Source organism: Talpa occidentalis, unplaced genomic scaffold (assembly GCF_014898055.3).
Source record: "Talpa occidentalis isolate TD23 unplaced genomic scaffold, MPIMG_talOcc4v2.1 talOcc4.9, whole genome shotgun sequence".
NCBI classification, from domain to species: Eukaryota; Metazoa; Chordata; class Mammalia; order Eulipotyphla; family Talpidae; genus Talpa; species Talpa occidentalis.
Window position 1 is genome coordinate 77,693,033 of NW_023605305.1, and position 16,739 is coordinate 77,709,771.

At 53.6% G+C, this 16,739-nt stretch overlaps 2 protein-coding genes across 4 annotated transcripts in view; one reads left to right on the forward strand and one right to left on the reverse strand.

The window, feature by feature from the left end:
* Positions 1–579: 579 nt before the first annotated feature.
* UBE2Q1 (ubiquitin conjugating enzyme E2 Q1) lies at positions 580–9,573 on the forward strand. The gene is made up of 13 exons (XM_037499118.2): positions 580–1,003; positions 3,159–3,263; positions 3,602–3,706; positions 4,607–4,657; positions 6,176–6,316; positions 6,548–6,632; positions 6,902–6,962; positions 7,176–7,266; positions 7,382–7,440; positions 7,820–7,868; positions 8,128–8,223; positions 8,572–8,638; positions 9,086–9,573. The coding sequence occupies exons 1-13, from the start codon at positions 677–679 to the stop codon at positions 9,115–9,117; spliced, it is 1,269 nt and encodes a 422-aa protein (XP_037355015.1). The 5' UTR covers positions 580–676; the 3' UTR covers positions 9,118–9,573.
* Positions 9,574–11,296: 1,723 nt separating this feature from the next.
* TDRD10 (tudor domain containing 10) overlaps positions 11,297–16,739 on the reverse strand; it is a 40,902-nt gene continuing 35,459 nt past the window's right edge. For all 3 annotated transcript variants that reach the window (XM_037499119.1, XM_037499120.2, XM_054691709.1), the window contains exons 7-14: positions 15,601–15,636; positions 15,352–15,391; positions 14,933–15,023; positions 14,327–14,474; positions 13,953–14,098; positions 13,527–13,681; positions 11,983–12,053; positions 11,297–11,769 (exon numbers count right to left, since the gene is read on the reverse strand). In XM_037499119.1, the coding sequence (XP_037355016.1) occupies positions 11,737–11,769; positions 11,983–12,053; positions 13,527–13,681; positions 13,953–14,098; positions 14,327–14,474; positions 14,933–15,023; positions 15,352–15,391; positions 15,601–15,636 (720 nt within the window). In that variant the 3' untranslated portion in view covers positions 11,297–11,736. The remainder of the gene's footprint in view (positions 11,770–11,982; positions 12,054–13,526; positions 13,682–13,952; positions 14,099–14,326; positions 14,475–14,932; positions 15,024–15,351; positions 15,392–15,600; positions 15,637–16,739) is intronic.

The following is a 16,739-nucleotide window of genomic DNA, read 5'->3' on the forward strand; positions in this document are numbered from 1 at the left end:
AACACACGAACCGCATTCCGTGCGGCGCCGGAGCCTGTCTAACCCCGCGGGGCACAGAGGCCGGACACCTGCGCCGAGGGCCAGCGCGGAGGCGCAGCAGCAAGACCGCGCAGCGGCGACCGCGGCTCTCCCGTCTCCCCCCCGCCCACCCGGGCCCCGCACGCTCGCCACCGCTCGGAGGCGGGGGACAGGGGCTCAAAGCAGGAAGCAGGGTCCCGCGCGGGTAGCGCCTGGGAACACGCGGCGCCAGGTCACGTGAGAGGGGAGCGCCGGCGAGGGCCGTCGCATGCACGCACGCAAACGTACGTAAACACGCACAGAGATACTCAAAGGGGCGAGCCCCGAGCCCCGGGTCACGTGTGGAGGGCGGCGGCGGCGAACAAGGGGGCGGGAAAGACGGAGAAATCACGTGAAGGAGGCCGGAGAGGGGCGGTCACGTGACGGGGAGGGGCGGGGCCGCCGGAGAGGAGGAGGAGGAGGAGGGGCGCGCGGCTTCCGGCGGCTGGGGGGGGCCGGCGAGCGGAGGGGGGGGCCCTGTCCCGGAGGTGGCGGCGGCGCCATCTTGGCGAAGGGGGGATCAGGAAGTGCGGACCGCGGCGGCGGCGGCGGCGGCGGAGCCCGGAGCGGAGGCCGGAGGCTCCCGGCCCGCCGGCCCCGGAGCGGAGCGGAGCGGAGGATGCAGCAGCCGCAGCCGCAGGGGCAGCAGCAGCCGGGGCCGGGGCAGCAACTGGGGGGCCAGGGGGCGGCGCCGGGGGCCGGGGGCGGCCCGGGGGGGGGGCCGGGGCCGGGGCCCTGCCTGAGGCGGGAGCTGAAGCTGCTCGAGTCCATCTTCCACCGCGGCCACGAGCGCTTCCGCATTGCCAGCGCCTGCCTGGACGAGCTGAGCTGCGAGTTCCTGCTGGCCGGGGCTGGAGGGGCCGGGGCGGGGGCCGCGCCCGGACCGCATCTCCCCCCTCGGGGGTCGGTGCCTGGGGATCCCGTCCGCATCCACTGCAACATCACGGTGAGGACCCCCTCGCGTGCGCCTCTCTGAGGGCCCCTTGTCAGGGACCCGGGATCACCCCACACAGCTTTTTGCTCTCGAAAGACCTCGGAGGCCGAATCCCCTCGCGGGGCTCGGCTCCTTCGATCCCGGTTACACTTGTTTCTGCTGCTTGAGGTTCTACCCTGCACCCAGAATCTCTTCATTGACTTAAATAGTGAGGGACACCCCGACATATGGCGCCTGGACTACCCCTTTCCACTAATCCACCCTTATCCCAAGGTTCATGATTTTGACTCATTTTGACTTCTCCACGACTTTGTCTCGCCACCTAGGAATGCCCCGTTCTTCCCCTGACTCATCTCCAGGTTCTAGGCATCTTCACTGACCTCAGCTGGAGAGACCTGGCTTGGATCTCTGCACATTTCAGTGATGCCCCTGCTCAGTAATACCTTTGACTTAAGAAGTTGCCACCTGTGGGAGCCCTGCTCGGGCATCTCTCTTGCAGCTCCCTTTGCTCTCTGAATTTTACCAAGTGACAGTTTGCAGTTCACTGACTCCTTCGCTTTCCCTTCTACTCTGACCTCTCACTCTCCTCCTTTTGCCCCAGCTGGTAGTAGATCTGCCACTCCCCTCCTGCTCCCAGTGGCTCTCTCCACTAGTCCTGGGTTGTTGCCTTTCCTGGTGATGATGTGTGAGGGTTACCCCATTTGTTCTGAACGGTAACCATTTCTTCAAGTGAACATCCTAAGCACGCCAGACTAGGAGACACCTTACATGTCTCCTGCTGGTCTACCCTCAAACATACCTTAAAGAGGGCTGGCCTCTGCTAACCCCGGGGTGTGTGGTATTGCTTGGTGTGTCACTTCCATGGGCTGTTATAGTGTTCTCCCTACCGGTGCACTAGTTGGAGAGCCAGGGGACAGCATTTTACCCAAGCAGGCCAACTGCAAGAGGAGTCATCTGAGGAAAGACGGATTTGTGAATTGTGTGATACTTGGGGGGCTGAATTCAATGTGCATGGTTCTTGTTTTCTGTCCCTTCCCTTCATCAAACCAGGCCAATGTGTGGGTTCATTGGTAACACACCAAAACTTGTGGGTCCCATTTTCCACCCCTGCCTTTTTTTCTGCTGAAAAGTTAAAATCGAGGGACTAGGTGTGGCTTAGTCGGGTGAGACTTGAGCATCTTTGGTAATTTGTTTTCCTCCAGCACAGCTAAGGTTAAAGTGGGTAAGATTTCTTTGGCATGTGGGGAAACCTAAGGTGTTAATTTTGTTCCTGAATTAAGCTTCCGATTCTGTAAGGGTAGGTTTGCTCCCATGGTGCTGCCCTTCCAGTTGCCATAGGCCATCTACTGTCTTTGTCCCTGGAAGGAGGTTGATCTAGGAGGTTCTCAGTCAGACTCTCTGTGGCCCGGAAAAAGGAGACATGGCCTGAACTGGCCCCCTTGGTTTGGGCAGAGGGGGAGTCTGGTCAGGCTGCACTTGGCACTGTGGCTCAGGAATGCTGGGAATGTCAGCAGCGTAGGCTTCTTTCTTGCAGCCTGCCATGTGGAGCCCTACGGCCTACGCCTGGACTGAGAGGGTGGCAGGTTCCCAAGGGAGAGTTGGGGAGATTGGCCTTTGAGGGGTTCTACTGGGGGTGGGGAATTCGTCCTGCTACCCTTTTACTTTTAGGTTCTGGAGATGTAATCTACTTTTTATTTCTCCTTCCCCAGCTAAAATTATAGTTAACTATATAGGCTCTGCTTTTTTCCACATCAGTGTGAGTGTGATGAGCTGATCCTTTCCTGGACTGCTTGTGGAGTTTGAGAAGCAGAGGCTTGGCGGACTCTCGGGGGTGGGGCAAGAATGGCACCTTGCAGAGGTAGCACAGTGGATGGGAGGCCTTCCTCACTTCCTCAGAGTTTGGTTGTGCTGCTTTCCCTGATGTTTACTCTGATGGAAAGAAAGAAAAGGGTCCGGGCTTCTTGAAAAGGCCCTCCCAGGGACTTTTTCTTCTAGTCTAGTGTACATTAGGGAGCTGCTTGGTTAGATAGTAACTTGAGGCGGACTTTTATCTGTGTGAGGGAGGGGTCAGCAAAGGAAGTAAAAGTCTTGGAGAACAGAGGGCTGGCAAAATCTAGCTTTTTCCAACCACCCATCTTGACCACTTTTCCTGCTCTTTTCCCCTCAGGAGTCGTACCCTGCTGTGCCCCCCATCTGGTCGGTGGAATCCGATGACCCTAACTTGGCTGCTGTCTTGGAGAGGCTGGTGGACATAAAGAAAGGGAATACTCTGGTGAGGGGGCCAGGGTGTTGGGGTGGGGCTGCATTTTCCTTCAATGGACCCCCTGTCATGAAGATACCATGTGAAGGGGAGAGATGGCTGGTATACCAGGCTCACCATTGTGGGGGCAAATTTCTTAGGGGAGTCGCTTACTAAAGTAGAGGGAGAGCACTGTTTGAGCCCCAGGATTGGTCCACTGGAATATTTCCCATAGATACTTGGTCTCTTAAGGTTTAGAAAACAAGCTACTAATTTGGGGTCTGAGCTAAGAGTTCATCCACACACCTGTCACCTGTCCAAATTGGGGTGGGGAAGGAGTATTTGATGTTGCTGTGGTCCCCTACCCCCAGCTATTACAGCATCTGAAGAGGATCATCTCCGACCTGTGTAAACTCTATAACCTCCCTCAGCATCCAGATGTGGAGATGCTGGATCAGCCCTTGCCAGCAGAGCAGGTGAGCAGCTGAAGGGCTCTGGGCCCTGTTGTGTAGAGTTGCCCACAAACTGCACTCAATAAACATGTATTCTTTAAGAGGTATCTGTGGTAGTTTCCATGCCACCCAAACTTACTCCAAACATACACATATCGTGACTCTTGGCCTCTTTCCTCCTCCAGATAGGGATCTTGCTTAATGGGGCACTAGTGGTTTCATCTGTCCCACCAAAACTCACTCTCATAGGCAGTATTCCTCAGATCGAGAGGGACGTGGGAATATTTACCTTTAGTGTTAGCCGTTGGTGGCCATTGAAGACCAAGACCCCTTACTAAGAACCAAGAGGGACAGTCAAGTAAAGGAGGTGTTCTTGGGAAACTTTATTTATTTTTTTTTAAGATTAATTTTTATTTATGTATATAAGAGCTGGGGTACAGGCCAGAGGTGCGGGAGTGAAAGGATTCACCAGAGACAGAGTGGGGAGCAGGACAGGTGGATCTACTGAAATACACTGCTGAGGGGAGCAGCGGGTGAGACAGGAAAGGTCTGCTACACCATGTGGGTAGCTCCCTGGCCAGGGTTGAACTCAGGGTCCAGTGGCTGGTGATAGCTTGATAGTGCTAAGACTTTAACCCCTGCGCCACCAGGGAGGCCCTCTTGGGGAACTTTAACAAGGGTTTTGTGAGATAAGTGACAGAAACAGCCAATTTGCTCCTTACTTATTCTTTGGCATATGGTGGAAAGAGAGGAATGAGCTGATAGAGAAATTCCCAGGGCTGTTGCTTCCACTCAGATCTGACTGGCTGGCAGCATTATGGGCACAGCTTCCAGACCTGGAGGCTCAGGGTGGGAGTAGGTCAGAGGCTGCATTCTAGGAAGCCACGGGGGCTCTGATCTCCATTTTCCCCTCCCCCACCACAGTGCACACAGGAAGAAGTGTCTTCAGAAGATGAAGATGAGGAGATGCCTGAGGTAGGTTTGCCACCTGATGCAGCATTGGCGGGAAAACTTCTTTTCAGTCAGCAGCATTGAGCACCCACTGTATTCGGAGCTCCAGTCTAGAGATGGGGAGAGAAAAATAACTACAGAGTAAAGACAGATTTACTGAACTGGCGGAACAGCTGGTATATGGAGGAAACTGGGTGCCCACATTCAACCACTGAGACAGTTAAGTGCAAATCTGTTAAAACCAGTCAACAAATTAAGGTCAGATAGCTTTGGAGTCAGATCTGACTCTGCACTCTGGATCACTTAGCTGTCTTAATTGGGGAATTTCAACCTAATCTCACTAAGCTGCACTTTCCTTATTTATGAAACAGGATTATAATACCTACTGCATGTGGTTGTCTTGAAGATTAAATGAGGCACTGCACATAAAATGCTTCATATAGTACATAAGTGCTAACTAATTATTTTCTAAAAACATGCTTTTGCAGAATATAACATATAAGAATGTGTACTTCAGCATCCAGTGGAATCTGATTGTCTTAGCTCTGCTAAAGTTGTATGACTTTGGGCATGATGATAATACCCCTAGATCTTAGTTTCTTGATCTGTAGTAGTGATAGAATAACGGCGTGGTGCTTGTAACGATTAAATGAGCTCCTATATACAGTGGCTAGTACAGTACTTAACAAAGTAAATTGATTCCATAGATGTCAGCAATTATTGTAATAATACAGGTCGGTGTTACCATGTAATATTAGGTGGTGCTGATCATTTTTCTTCCTAGCATTGGTTCTGCAACTTTTGTAACTTTGTAAGGATTTTAAGATGGACAAAAGGTTAGTGATTGGTGAGACTGTCCTCAGTGTACAGCCCTGTGTGCCTCATCTGACTGCAAGGGCCATGCCCTGGATATGGGCGCCTCCTCCCCCTGCTGCGAACTGCTTGCTTGCTTAGAGCAGGGTGATTAAGGAACTAACTCTGTTGTTGTCCTCCACCATCTCCCGCTCGAGACCACCTTCTTTATTCCCGTCGTGGCAGTGGGTACCTCCACATGCCTGATTCAGGCCCTGCGCTTACAGGGAGGGCATATTTCTGATCTGTTTCTTTCTTAGACTTGGGGTCCCAAATGCTCCTGGTACAGTAGTCACCTGGTGAAACATGAGCTTTGAGTCACACTGTCAGGCCAAAGTCATTCTAGGAATTAAGTAAAGTCACTGCTGCCAAGGGAGAGTTTGAGGGAAGGTTGTAGCAGGGTCATATTGGGGAACTAGAGGGCCCAGTCACTGCTTGCTTTCCCTAGAGCCTTCTGTAGTTCTGCAGCTTGAGAACTGAAGAGAAGAGACTTGCCTTGTACTTAGATTGTGGAGGGAATGGGCCTGGGAATTGTTCCAGAAATGGAAAGGGTATTGTATTCATTAGTCTTCCCGGATAGACTGCTATTCCTACAATTCTAGACCAAATGGACCAGCAAAGTGATTGCCCTTCTCCACAGCCTATGTTGGTTTTTCTCCTCTGTCCCACTCCAACCCACACCTCCCACAGGACACAGAAGACCTAGATCACTATGAGATGAAAGAAGAAGAGCCAGCTGAGGGCAAGAAATCTGAAGACGATGGCATTGGAAAAGAAAACTTGGCCATACTAGAGAAAATTAAAAAGAACCAGAGGCAAGATTACTTAAATGTACGTGCTTCTAGGTAGACGCTGGGTGGGGGGTTGATGGGGACTGGCTGGGAGGTGGTAAGCCACTGCATATCAGTCTGGGGAGCAGACTCTTTTTTGGGGTGGGTAATGGGTATATCTAATCCTTGCCCAAATCCTGGGCAAGCTGCCAGACTGCCCCTGAAGTCTAGTATAAGTGTTCCTAAACCGCGTGACCGTGAGCTGTTCCTGTCATCTCTCCCTTGCATGCAGGGTGCGGTGTCTGGCTCGGTGCAGGCCACTGACCGACTGATGAAGGAGCTCAGGGATATATACCGATCACAGAGTTTCAAAGGCGGTGAGTTTCCCTCATGAAGGGGGCTGAAACGGGAGCTTCTTGTTAAGAAGGACATGGTGGTGGCAAGGGGCCCCAAGAAGTTCTGGGGTACACAAATGCTTGTAAACTTGCCAGGCTAAAAATGGAACTCCTCAAGCCCCGTGGCTTAGATTGAATGAATGTCTATCTGGGGTGAACTTGGAGCTTTTGATCTTTTCTCTGAGTCCAGGAGAGGGATTTGCCTCAGGGACCACTCACCTCCCGGTAACACTTGTCTTTCCTCGTTCCAGGAAACTATGCAGTCGAACTCGTGAATGACAGTCTGTATGATTGGAATGTCAAACTCCTCAAGTGAGTGGGGACTGTGGGGCTGAAGAAGTGGCGTGTGAGTGAGGCTAGTATGGTGGGTGTCTCCAGGGCATCCCGGCGGCTTATTAGTCAGAGGGTGCGGGGAGTGGGCGTAGGCAGTGGTTTGCCCATCTCCTGCTGGCCTGGGGAGTGGGCGCCACCGGTAGGCTTCTGCGCTGGGACCAGGAGTCTGAGGGCAGGCTCATTGCTTCGCAGAGTTGACCAAGACAGCGCTTTGCACAATGATCTTCAGATCCTCAAAGAGAAAGAAGGAGCCGACTTCATCCTACTTAACTTTTCCTTTAAAGTAAGACTGGCTTCCTTTGCAGTCCCTCCCTCCTTGACCCAGGCTTCCTTCTCCACCTTTCAGTCCTGTGGAGGACGCTGGCCTCCCCTTCCTGATTGTTGCTTCTGTCTCTCAGGATAACTTTCCCTTTGACCCACCGTTCGTCAGGGTTGTGTCTCCAGTCCTCTCCGGAGGGTGAGTGGCTGGGCAAGGGAAGAGGGCAGCTCCTATTGCAGAGGGCGAGGAAGGGACTTGGTGCTTCTTCTTTTTTTTTTTAAAGATTGATTTCTTTATACAAGCACTGGGTACAGTCAGAAGTGCGGGAGGGTGCTAGAATTCGCCAGAGTGGGGAGCAGAACAGGCAGACCAACGAAATACATTGCTGAATGGAGAAGCGGGCGCAGCAGGAGAGATCTGTGCGCCATGTGGGACCCTCGCCGGCGGCCAGGGATCGAGCCAGCGCTGCAGAGGCCACGGGCAGCTTTGCAGCCAAGCGCTCAACCGCTGTGCCACCAGGGGAGGCCCAGGGACTTGGTGCTTCTGCCAGCACAGCTGATTGACCTTTCTTCTGCAGGTATGTTCTGGGCGGAGGTGCCATCTGCATGGAACTTCTCACCAAACAGGTGAGCCTGTCTCTTGCTCTTGGCTGGGCTGGCCTGGGCAGGGTTAGGCTGCACTTCACACACACACCCCCGTGGGCTGGGCCATGGGCGTAATGTGTTCTTTCATTCTGCTGGGCAGGGCCTGCACCCTCTGACCTAGGCAAACGGGTGCTGGCTGTTCTGGGAGTGAAGGGCAAGGGCAAGTTTGCTGTGGGAGAACAAGCATTGTTTCTCTGTAAATTCTCCTGAGTTGTTTGGTTTGTACCTCCCCACCTCCCAGGGCTGGAGCAGTGCCTACTCAATAGAGTCTGTGATCATGCAGATCAGTGCCACACTGGTGAAGGGAAAAGCACGAGTGCAGTTTGGAGCCAACAAAGTAAGGAGCTTGAGCCTGGGGTTGAAGGGACCAGTTGGAGCTAAATGCAGCTTGGGGTTGGCAGGCAGCACTGCCTGCCTGGAGGGGCCGGGAAAACATGGCCTCTGGGCTGGTGGCGTTGGATGAGCAGGGCCTCGGCCTGAGGGGTGTCCTAAGACTTGGGGGTAGGGGGTTAGGTGTGGAGTGGAAGACTGGAGTTGCCCTGCAAAGGGGCCTCCTGGTGCAGGCTACACAGTGTGTTACCAGCACACCATGCTGGGAGCAGGGGTTGCTGGGTCTCTGGGTGGCAGCCTGTGGAAGGTGAGGGCAGTGAGGCCATGGCCTGATGCAGTGGCTTCCTCTCCACAGTCTCAGTACAGTCTGACAAGAGCACAGCAGTCCTACAAGTCCCTGGTGCAGATCCACGAAAAAAACGGTGAGGCTGGAGCCGGGATTCAGGAGACTCCTCTGACGCTGACCAGGCCTGAGGTTTTCGCTTCCAGCCCAAGAGCAAGAGCCCCTTTCTCTCGGTTTTTGAATCTTAACATCCATTGACAGGGCACCTATCCCTGTTCTCCAAAGAAGGGCTGAGGCCCTTGCCCTCTCAGGAAAGCACGAAGGTGCACGCCATGACGCATCTGGCGCTGCCCTTCCTTCTGCCCTGTGAGAAAGCTCTTCTCACTCCTCCGTGCCACAGGTTGGGCGCATTCTCCCTTTCTTTATATGTAGTTCTTCAGGCGGGCGCCGTGTCCGCTTCCCACCTCCCCCCACACCGGGAAGCCGGTCCTAGGACCTTGCGGCCTGTCTCCCTGCATGTCTCAAGTGGCTGGGGCCGGGCTGGTGGACGAACCTCCACCTCACTGACTCTCGGGTTCCTTTGCAGGCTGGTACACACCCCCAAAGGAAGATGGCTAACCCTGGAGGGCCGCCCCTCCTCCTTCCCCAGGCACCACTGGACCAATTACCTTTGAATGCTGTATTTGGATCTCACGCTGCCTCTGTGGTTCCCTCCCTCATTTTTCCTGGACGTGATAGCTCTGCCTATTGCAGGACAGTGATGGCTATTCTAAACGCTAAGGAAAAAACCAAACACAGAACTGTCTCAAGTACACAAGACTGACTTACAGACCAACCAACCACCTGGCTGGAACCCTTGCTAGCAGGCATTCTTATAAAAGAAAACTTTCAAGCCTCCTTATATTGCTGGAAATTCAGCTGTGCTCCAGACTAGAGCCTCCTTACCTATGCTATGGATTTTTAATTTATTTTCTCTTATTTCATGTACACTGCTTTTTTTGGTTACAGTGTATGATGGATGTGTATGGAAAAATGTATCTTTGGGAAAAAACAATTACAGTTTGTTAATTTGAAGATGCTGTCTTGACTCATCTTTATTTTTATTCCTACATCCCACCCCACCCCCATCCCTGAACGACTTGGCGGTGGGGGAGGGGTACCCAGTCCACTGTGGCTCGGTAGAGGAGAGGCCGCACTCTGCTGCTGAAGCTGAGAAAGGTGGAGCTGAAGCACATGCCTGGCTCGCCCCCAGATTCTCCTGAAGGCCGCAGGAGCGACCAGCACTCGCCCCCTTGGAATGCAGAGCCTGGCCTGCTGTGCTCAGTGTAGTAGGTGGAAGTGACCTTCATTTCTAGGACTTCTCTTCTAGACACAGATGTTTTCAAATTTCTAAGAAAAAGGAAATGAAGGAGGCTTAAGAGGCTGCTTCGTAGAACTGCCTGTAAATGAACTGAGCGGGGCTGGGGGCAGTCTGCGTGTGGTCTTTTCTGGTCTTGGCAACATGCTGTGTGCGTAGCTGTAACTGCTGTTCGTTGGCTCCCCTCTGCCAGAAAGTGGCTTCTCACTGGCACTGGCACTGAAGGTGAAGGTTGGTAGCTCCCTTGCTACCACAGAAGTGATTTGTTTGGCTTCGAGAATTGTGGATCCTTTTTAAGCCATTCCCTTCTGGTGGGCCCTATGGGGGGGTAGCTTTAAGGGGCTGGTTCTATACTCCTGCATCCTCACCCCAGGCTCTAGTAACTGCTGAGGAGTGGGGGAGGAGAGTGGGGTGGGGAGTCTGCTGAGCCAGGTCTGTGGGTGCTGTGTTGTCTGCACGTGCCATGGTAAGAGTATGGGGATGACTGCGTATGACACATGCCGCCCGCCTCCCCTGGTCGGTAGGCTCGCTCTGGGGCAGACAGCCTCCTAAGACTGACAGTGCCCACAGACAGGATGATACTGAAATGACAGCGGCCCGGCATAGTTCCATGAGCCCGGAAGCCCAAAAAGCCCAACCTCAGGATAGCTGTAGGGTGCCAGAGTTCTCCAATGCTTTGTTAAAGACTCAGCAATTTTACCATCGGTTGTTTTTCCATTTTCTTTTAAGGGATTTTAATGTCTTGCTGCTTCAGGTGGATGGGCAGTTCACCAGTCCCACTCACTGCTGCTCTAAATTCTATCAACACCCACCTGATGAGGGGTGCTAACATCAGCTGAGGTGGAGACAAAGAGGGGACCCAAGGGGAAAACTTTCATAGAGCTGACATCCAGTTTTCAAGGCCTCTGTGGCTTCCTTCTGAACTCACCACCAGTCCCGCTGGAATGTAGTTTGTTTTTAGTCATGTGTACTGTGAGCTGTCCTCTGTATAACGTATTTTGTAATGTATTTTTTTCTCATCTACCAAAGGATGAAACAAATAAAATTATTTAAATAGCTTGGCTCTAATATAATTATTTAAAGAAACCACAGGATCCGTGTTTACCTGCCCTCCTGTGAACTGTGGGACACTGACTCCAAGGGAACTCTCCACTTTTCTTGTCAAACCCACCATTCCCTTTTATGACCTTCAGCTGCAGATTCTAATGGAGTAACAGCATAAAAAAGGATCAAGGCCTTATCCAGAACCAGTCTGCTCTTCAGTAAGAAGCCTGCACCTCATGTGTGCCTCTGCATCTCAGGTGGGGCTCACGTGTCCAGTGTCCATCGACGGAGCTAAGCGAGTATGTGTGGCCTTCCTCAAACTCACTGCAGTGTCCCAGAGGCAGGGCCAGGGATGGGTGGCTGGACAGAGGAACTGATCACCCCAAACTGGTGAAACATGCCAACATTTATTCACCAGTGTGACAGCTCACTGGTCAAATCTCCCCACCTGATTGTACAATAAAATGCCAGGAAAATGAAACAGGCCCTTCTATTCTCCAAAATCTTTTAGGGCAGTTTATAGTATGCTCTGGGGGGTGCAGAAAAGAGGAAAGGACACATCAGCGGCCTCAGGCTTTCAACATAATGGAATCTCGCTATGTAATTCGAAAGTTCATACCAAGTTGGGGAGTGAAAACACATGAAAATCTGAGACTTCATTATCTTTTGAGGGGTGAGCTCAAGGGGGGTCAAAGCAAATGGGAATCAAGACAACCCTGGGGCCAGTGTGGCCTTTTTCACCTTCATGGCCTCAAGAGTGAAAGGGGTCCAAAGGCAAGACAAGCAGAATCTAGATCTGAGGGAGACAGGAGCCAGAACAGCTGATTACAGCTGTGTTATTTAAACTCTTCAAACTTCAGGATGTGTGGCTGGAAGAGAAAGAGAAAGAGTCAGCAGGAAAGCAGGCCTGCCCGGGCTGTCCACCCAGCCCCTTGGTAACTTCAGTTTCTTCTTCTTTTTTTATTTTTTGGTCTAACAGGATGCCTGGTAAATGCGCAGCATCCAGGCCTGGGCAACGACCTCCAGCTGAGACCCCTGGGTGGAGGGGGCAGAAAACCGGAGTTGGAGACAAGGGCAGTTACCTCCAAGTTCAAAGTGCCAGTGATTTTCCCTTTGAGGATACGATGGGTAATCTGATGTGAACTCAAAATGTCTGCAAAACAAAACACAGCAAACCCTTGGTGGCACTTCTCAGGCAGGAGAGGCCCGGGCGGGAGGCGAGAGGCCAGGGCTGTGGGCAGATGCGCAGGCCACAGACCAGCTCCTAGACAAGTCTCTGCTGGTTAGTGTTCGCTCCCTGTTGCCAGGATAAAGTGAGGTGATAAATGTTGAAAAGGTGGTGGGGGGGGGTGGGAGGGGGAGAGGGCAAAGTAGAGCATATGAAAGGAGGAGGCATTATTATTGTTAAAAAAACAGAGATCTGGGATTTTACACTGTAATGAGGGAAATTCTACTGGGGACAGAATATTGTGTGCACTCAGCTCTACTCAGAGTTGGCCAGAGAGACAGAGAGAGTAAAAAGCAGAGGCTCTCCCGGTGATGAGCATTTTCACAAGCTGGAACATGGAAGGGCAAGGCTCTGTCAGAACCCACCTTCCTCCCCTCCCATCGTCCTGCCAAACGCTGGATCTGTCTATGTGCATGAGAATGGCTCATGAGAAAGACCTCGGGTCCAACTCCAGTGAGATGAAGTGAGAAAGTTCCTTTCATTTTCCTGACCCTTACCATCCTCATCCATAAAGAGAAGAAGTTGCACACCTGCCCGCCTGCCTCTCAGGGCTGTTTCCAAGTTCACATGCAAGGTGAGCACACCTGTGTCTGGATGGGACGCTCTGGACCCTGACAGGCTGGCAGGTGTGCTTTGGGACACGGATATCCTCTTCACCCTCCAACACCCACGCAGGCCCACCTGGACCTCTTCCTGCAGTGACACAGGACGACCTCTGGGTGGTGCCCCTGACCACGGGGCACAAGTGCTGACAGCCTCCCAGGGAGCCCAGGCCTTGTACTTTGGGGAAATGCTTTCCTGTGCGGGCTGGTATGGGAGGGCGGGGGTGTTTCTTCACCTCCACATCTCCTGATCCCCCAAAGCATTCTTACATCCTTCAGATCTCCTCCAACCCGTCTTGAGAAGGGGCAAAGAGGCCTCTTCCTTTCAAGGATGTGGAACCTGAGGCCCTGACACGGAGCTCATCTAAAGTAACAGCACATCAGAAGAGACTCCAGTCCAGTGCTCTAACCCCCACTATTTTCAGATCCTCCTTTTCATCCCGAACAATTCTCTCCCAATGAAATCTTAAGCAAAACAGTCCATAAAAGAGATGAAAACTGAGCAGCTCAGCAGAAGTGGCCTGGGAAGTCTGCTCACTCTTCCCTCCTCTCAGAGAGCTCGGCTTTGGGCCAACACCCATGGGCCCTTCCAATCTAGGGGCTCACAGACCCCAGGTTTGAAATCCAATACTCAAGAGGCAGTTTTGCAAGGGGCAAGTGTGAAATGTGAATCAGATCAAAAGAAGCTGAAGGGAACGCTGTGGCCATGGCGGCCCCCAGGCATCTACATGAGGTCCTGAAGGCGGCCCTGCCTCTACCATCCCGGAAGTTCTCACAAGGAGGGAGGACAGCTCACCTTTCTCCAGCATGAATGGTTGCGTCAGAGGGGGGATGGTCCAGAAGGCGTCACTGTTAAGGCTTCTCAGGGACTGCACTGGGATGGTAGCTGACTGGCCAAAATCAATGAACATGACCACAGCCCAGGTGTCCACCCGGTCCAGCACCCAGCACCTGGCAGAAGGGAGGGAGTGAAGAAGGCTTCAGGAAACAGAGGGCTGTTCCACCGAGTGCCATGCCAGTGGGCCTCAGGAAAGGGCTGGAAGTTCTAGGCTAAAGGAGCAATGAGTGTCCTTTGTTCTTCCCCTTCCTTGCGTGGAGGGTGGTGGGGATGATAGAAGGCAGAGAAGATTCCAAGAGTAAGCAGCAGGAAAAACCAGAGCCAGAGGAAGGAGAAGGGACGAAGCGCAGAAGTGCCCGGGCCTGTCCCTCCAGCCCCACACACCTGTTCCAGGCGTGGCCGTAACGGCCCAGGTGGTACTCGGCCAGGCAGCGGGCCCCGCGCTGCACCGCAGCGTCCTGCAGGTAGGGCTGCTGCTCCTCCGCCGCAGCCAGGGTGCTAAACAGCGCCTGCATGTTCTGGTGCAGAGACTGTGGGTGGTACAAAAGCAGGGGTCTCGCATCTCTGCAGATGTCACCCACCACAGAAGCACCGGGAACCCCGAGGGAACAAAAGGTACCAGGTGGGAGAGAGGAGACAGAAGCAGGGTTCCAACTGTGGCCCTGCAAACTCCCACCGCCCCGACCAGGCTCCCACCACACTCAGGCCAGAAAGACACCACTAGGAGGCAGGGAAGCCTGAGGGGACCACTGACAAACCTCAGTGACATGCATAGCCCAGAAGAATGGCGTCTGCGGGACAACGCTGGTCACCAGCAGCCCCACCTCCCCAGTGACTCTGTTGACCGTGGTCAGCCAGTGCAGGTCCTGGAAGCACTCCCTCAGAAGCTGCACCAGGAAAGAACCCCTGGGGGAAGAGCAGGGGGATGGGGAAAGGGAGTGAACCCCCAAATCACCCCATCCTGTGCTGAAGTGCACCCCAACCTGCTGCTCCACTCCATCTGTGAAACCCCATGTGGTTTAGCCAGGCAAACTCACTGCTCTAAAGAACACGCAAACCCACATTTAGGAGCATTATTCTGCACCCTTGACATTAGGAACTGTGTCCACTGTTAGAGCAGATGTGGGTGCGACAATCTTGTGGCATCTGGGGTGAGGAGAGTCACGAGCCCTCATTGTACAAACATGGAAAAGGGTTTAAGTCACTGTGGATCCTTAGAGCCTGGTTCTGATGCAGGAACTCCCGAAGTGCCCCCCTTCCCCAGAATTCTCCTCCCCGCCCCCAGCCTCTTCAGCACCTCCCCCCCATTGGGCCATTTCTATAGGGGCCATTTGCTCTGGCAGGTCTCAGTCTCCTCCATTCACCTCATTTCCATGGGAACTGCAAAGAAGGGTGTCCTGGGTTTCTCAGTCTTGCCGAGGTCACCGGCGGCTTTAGTTGGGAGCTGCGTACAAGCTGGAAGCAGAATATGGGGGTCCAGAGACACCAGCACTGCCCTAGAGGATCGTACCCTGCCCCCAGGAGGCCCTGCCCACTCTCAGAGGCTGGACAGGATGTGCCACAGAGCCACACCCCCTCTATCTCAGCCCCCAGCTCCACACTTGAGGGGGCTGAGGGGGAGGTGTGCCTGGGTTATAGTCTTTAATCAAGAAAGCATCCTAGAGGGATGGAAAAGGGAAGCGTCTACACCAAGGGCTGACAGGACAAGCTGGGAGGGAGGGTGGAGAAGTAAATTAGGAGGTGCAAGGACATGTCCTGGGAACAGGGCGGCTCAGCATCTCACCAGGGGCTTTGGCAAATCCTTCTCCAGAAGCCTCCGAAACCTAGGGAGGAAAAGAGGATGACCGCTCAGGCCGCAGGATCTACCTCACCACTTCCGTGAGGGTCCAAGGGGATTTGCCCGATGACCATGTGGGCTTTAGTTGAGTTGGAGACACCCACCCACCTCCATTGTCCTGGGATCCTTCCCCAACCCCAGAAAGAGGGGCAGGATGGAGGGAGGCAGTAGCCAGGGTGCTGCAGCAGGACTTACAGTCATGGAGGCCTGGGAGGTCGCTGCTGGCGCTTCCTGGGGGGGTGGGGGGGTGGGAGAAAAAGAGGTGGAAATGGCTGTGCTGCGGGGAGGGGAGGCAGAGGCAGAGGCCAGGTGGCCTGCTTCTCACTCCAGCCCATAGTCCCCAACCAGGCTGGCTCCCTTCTCAACATTGTTCTCACCCAGAAACCTTCAGTCCCAGTTAAACCTGTGTCTGCACCCACCCTGCCTCTCCGCTGCTTTGCGCTAACCCCGTGATCCACATAGAAGGCGCTGCTGTCGGATGGACACTCAAGGCTACAGTCCTACCAGGAGCCCCTATGTCAGTTCACTTTCCTTCTCCACTCGCTCTCCCAACAGGCTCAGGGGAAAGTGCAAGCAGTCCTTTGGGTGGGGGCAGTGGGGGCGTCTCATCACCCACATGACGGCACTCCCCCACTCTCTCTGCCATCCCTCTGTTACCATGGCCAAGTGCCCTCTGAGAGTGCTGGGCCCTCCTCCAGCTAACCCTGCCGGTCCCACATACCCTCTGGCAATGACCTCTTTGCTCCCCCTAGTGAAAGTGTGGTCTAGATTCCTGTCTACTTCCGCTCCTTCCCAGCAGGCTTTCCCAGAATGGCCCTTCCTGGGCCCAGCCAGGACCTCATGTTGCCACATCTTTCATGTTCTCCACCCTGAATTTACCTTGGTGCCCCACTCCTCTCCTTTCCTCTTGGCTTCCTTAAGATTGCACACATCTGCTTCTTTCCCTGGCTGGCCCTTTGCAGCTCACCCAATAAATGCTGGCCCATCCCAGGACTCGGTGCCCTCCATGGGCATCTCCACAGTCTCTCCTGACTCCCAAATCCAGATCTCCAGCCCTACTCACTCTCTGGGATTCAACTCAAATATAAAGATGCCCTCTTGGCAGCACAGCTAAGAGGTACCCCAGCTAAACAGAAGCTCCCCAGACAGCTTCTTAGTATGAGTAAACTGCATCATTACTACCTAGTGGTTCAGGCCAAATCCCTCTCTTCTAGCTCCCCACCTCAAACTGATCAGCAAGTTAAGCCATCGCTTCCTCTAAGACATACCATTACCCTTGTACTCTTCTCTCCACACCCACCACCCCACACTAGCCATCTCCATCTTTTGCCAGG